Source organism: Malurus melanocephalus, unplaced genomic scaffold (assembly GCF_030028575.1).
Source record: "Malurus melanocephalus ecotype Western Australia unplaced genomic scaffold, MMel_1.1 scaffold_806, whole genome shotgun sequence".
NCBI classification, from domain to species: Eukaryota; Metazoa; Chordata; class Aves; order Passeriformes; family Maluridae; genus Malurus; species Malurus melanocephalus.
Window position 1 is genome coordinate 199,512 of NW_026624038.1, and position 1,471 is coordinate 200,982.

At 45.2% G+C, this 1,471-nt stretch overlaps 1 protein-coding gene across 1 annotated transcript in view; it reads right to left on the bottom strand.

Annotated features, from left to right (window-relative positions):
• The window catches only part of GSDMA (gasdermin A), a 5,235-nt gene extending 3,946 nt beyond the window's left edge, over nucleotides 1-1,289 (bottom strand). The window contains exons 1-4 of the mRNA XM_057385290.1: nucleotides 964-1,289; nucleotides 604-799; nucleotides 186-351; nucleotides 20-113 (exon numbers count right to left, since the gene is read on the bottom strand). Coding sequence (XP_057241273.1) covers nucleotides 20-113; nucleotides 186-351; nucleotides 604-799; nucleotides 964-1,183 — 676 coding nt within the window. The 5' untranslated portion in view covers nucleotides 1,184-1,289. The remainder of the gene's footprint in view (nucleotides 1-19; nucleotides 114-185; nucleotides 352-603; nucleotides 800-963) is intronic.
• Nucleotides 1,290-1,471: the final 182 nt, after the last annotated feature.

A 1,471-nucleotide genomic window follows, 5' to 3' on the forward strand; every position in this document is an offset into this window, starting at 1 on the left:
ATTTCTGGATGTTACTTACCCCATGCTCCACCTCTAATGTGTAGTTTGATGGTCCTGAAGGCCAGGGTGCAGCCCTTGGGTATTACTATGCTTTGTTTGTCCTCCCTGGTTCTCTGAATAAAGAAAATTACCTGTTAKAACACCAGGATGCATGTACTGGGGAAGGAAGGAGAGAGAGTCCAAACCTGTGCACAGAGCGTGGCGTAAAATTTGGCCTGGAAGCCCCCTTCTGCCTTGGTGGATTCCGTGTAGACAGTCTCCTCTGAGGCTTCAAGGATTTCAGTGACCACAAATAAATTGATGTCTGTTCTCTGTAATTGCCGGATGAAGGAGTGATCCATGTTGATTTGTCTAAAAGAGAAAAAGAATGGCAAGGGGTCTGGAGCATCAGAAGTAGCTGAGGAGGCTGGAGGGATGAACCTGGAAAGAGGAGGCTGAGGGAGGAGCTTGTCACACCATTCCCTTTCTAACCAGTCCTAGTTAGGGGGAATTTGTACCGTAAGGTCTTGATCTTGGTTTTAGGCTGCTGAAAACCTGTTGATGTCCTAGTGTGGGCTGGAGGAGGATGACTGGAGTGCCGGTGCTCCCTTTGTCATTCCTTACCTTTCTTTTCTCAGTGCCTCCAGTGATTCCAGTGATATGTCCTTCTTCTGTGGCGTGATGGAAAACACCTTGGACAAGGAGCCACCTCCTTTCAGTGCCACACTTGCAGGGTCAGAAGATATGCTGAGACTCCCATCAGCTTGGTCAGCGCTGACTTTTGAGAGGGTAAATTGGTTGAAGTCTTGATGGAGAGACTCTGAAATAATTCCAAATATTATCTTAAGCAGGATTAGACAGACATAGCACTGTAACTGTATCACACACAAGAAACCTGGAACATGGTAGAGTTCAGCTATAAATGATCCAAGCACAAAAACTGTGGAATTCCTGATTTTGATATTGATACATTTTGGCATTTACCTATGCTGTTGCTCTCTTCTCCAGGCAGCAGCACATCATACAGTGTGAACCCYGTCCGCTGGTAGTAGGGAGCTGGGTGGAATATGGTTTTTGGTTTGCTTTTTCTTTTCAGTAGATAGAGAGGCCTGAAGTGCTCATTGTTTGCGATGCTCTCAACAGGGACCAGGTCTTTGCTTGGATCCATTTGACTTACAAGAAATTTGGTGAGTTTTTTAAACATTCTGCTGTGGCAGAAGATTTGAAGCACAGCCAAGTGGATTTGTGCCTTGGGAAAGAAGCAACACARGCAAAATTACTTGAAATAATAGCAGGACATTGTAATGAAGTGTTACTTTAATTATTAAGACGTTTTCAAAATAGTTACTCAGAACCCCCCACATTATCCAAGGACGGAAGTTTCACATGGTTGTTATAAGCCGATGTTTGGAGGGGAAGCAGCAGGAGCTGTGAGTTGTTTGGCCTTGTTCTGCTGTGCTGGTGAACCTCAGCCACTGTGCAGAGAGAAGCA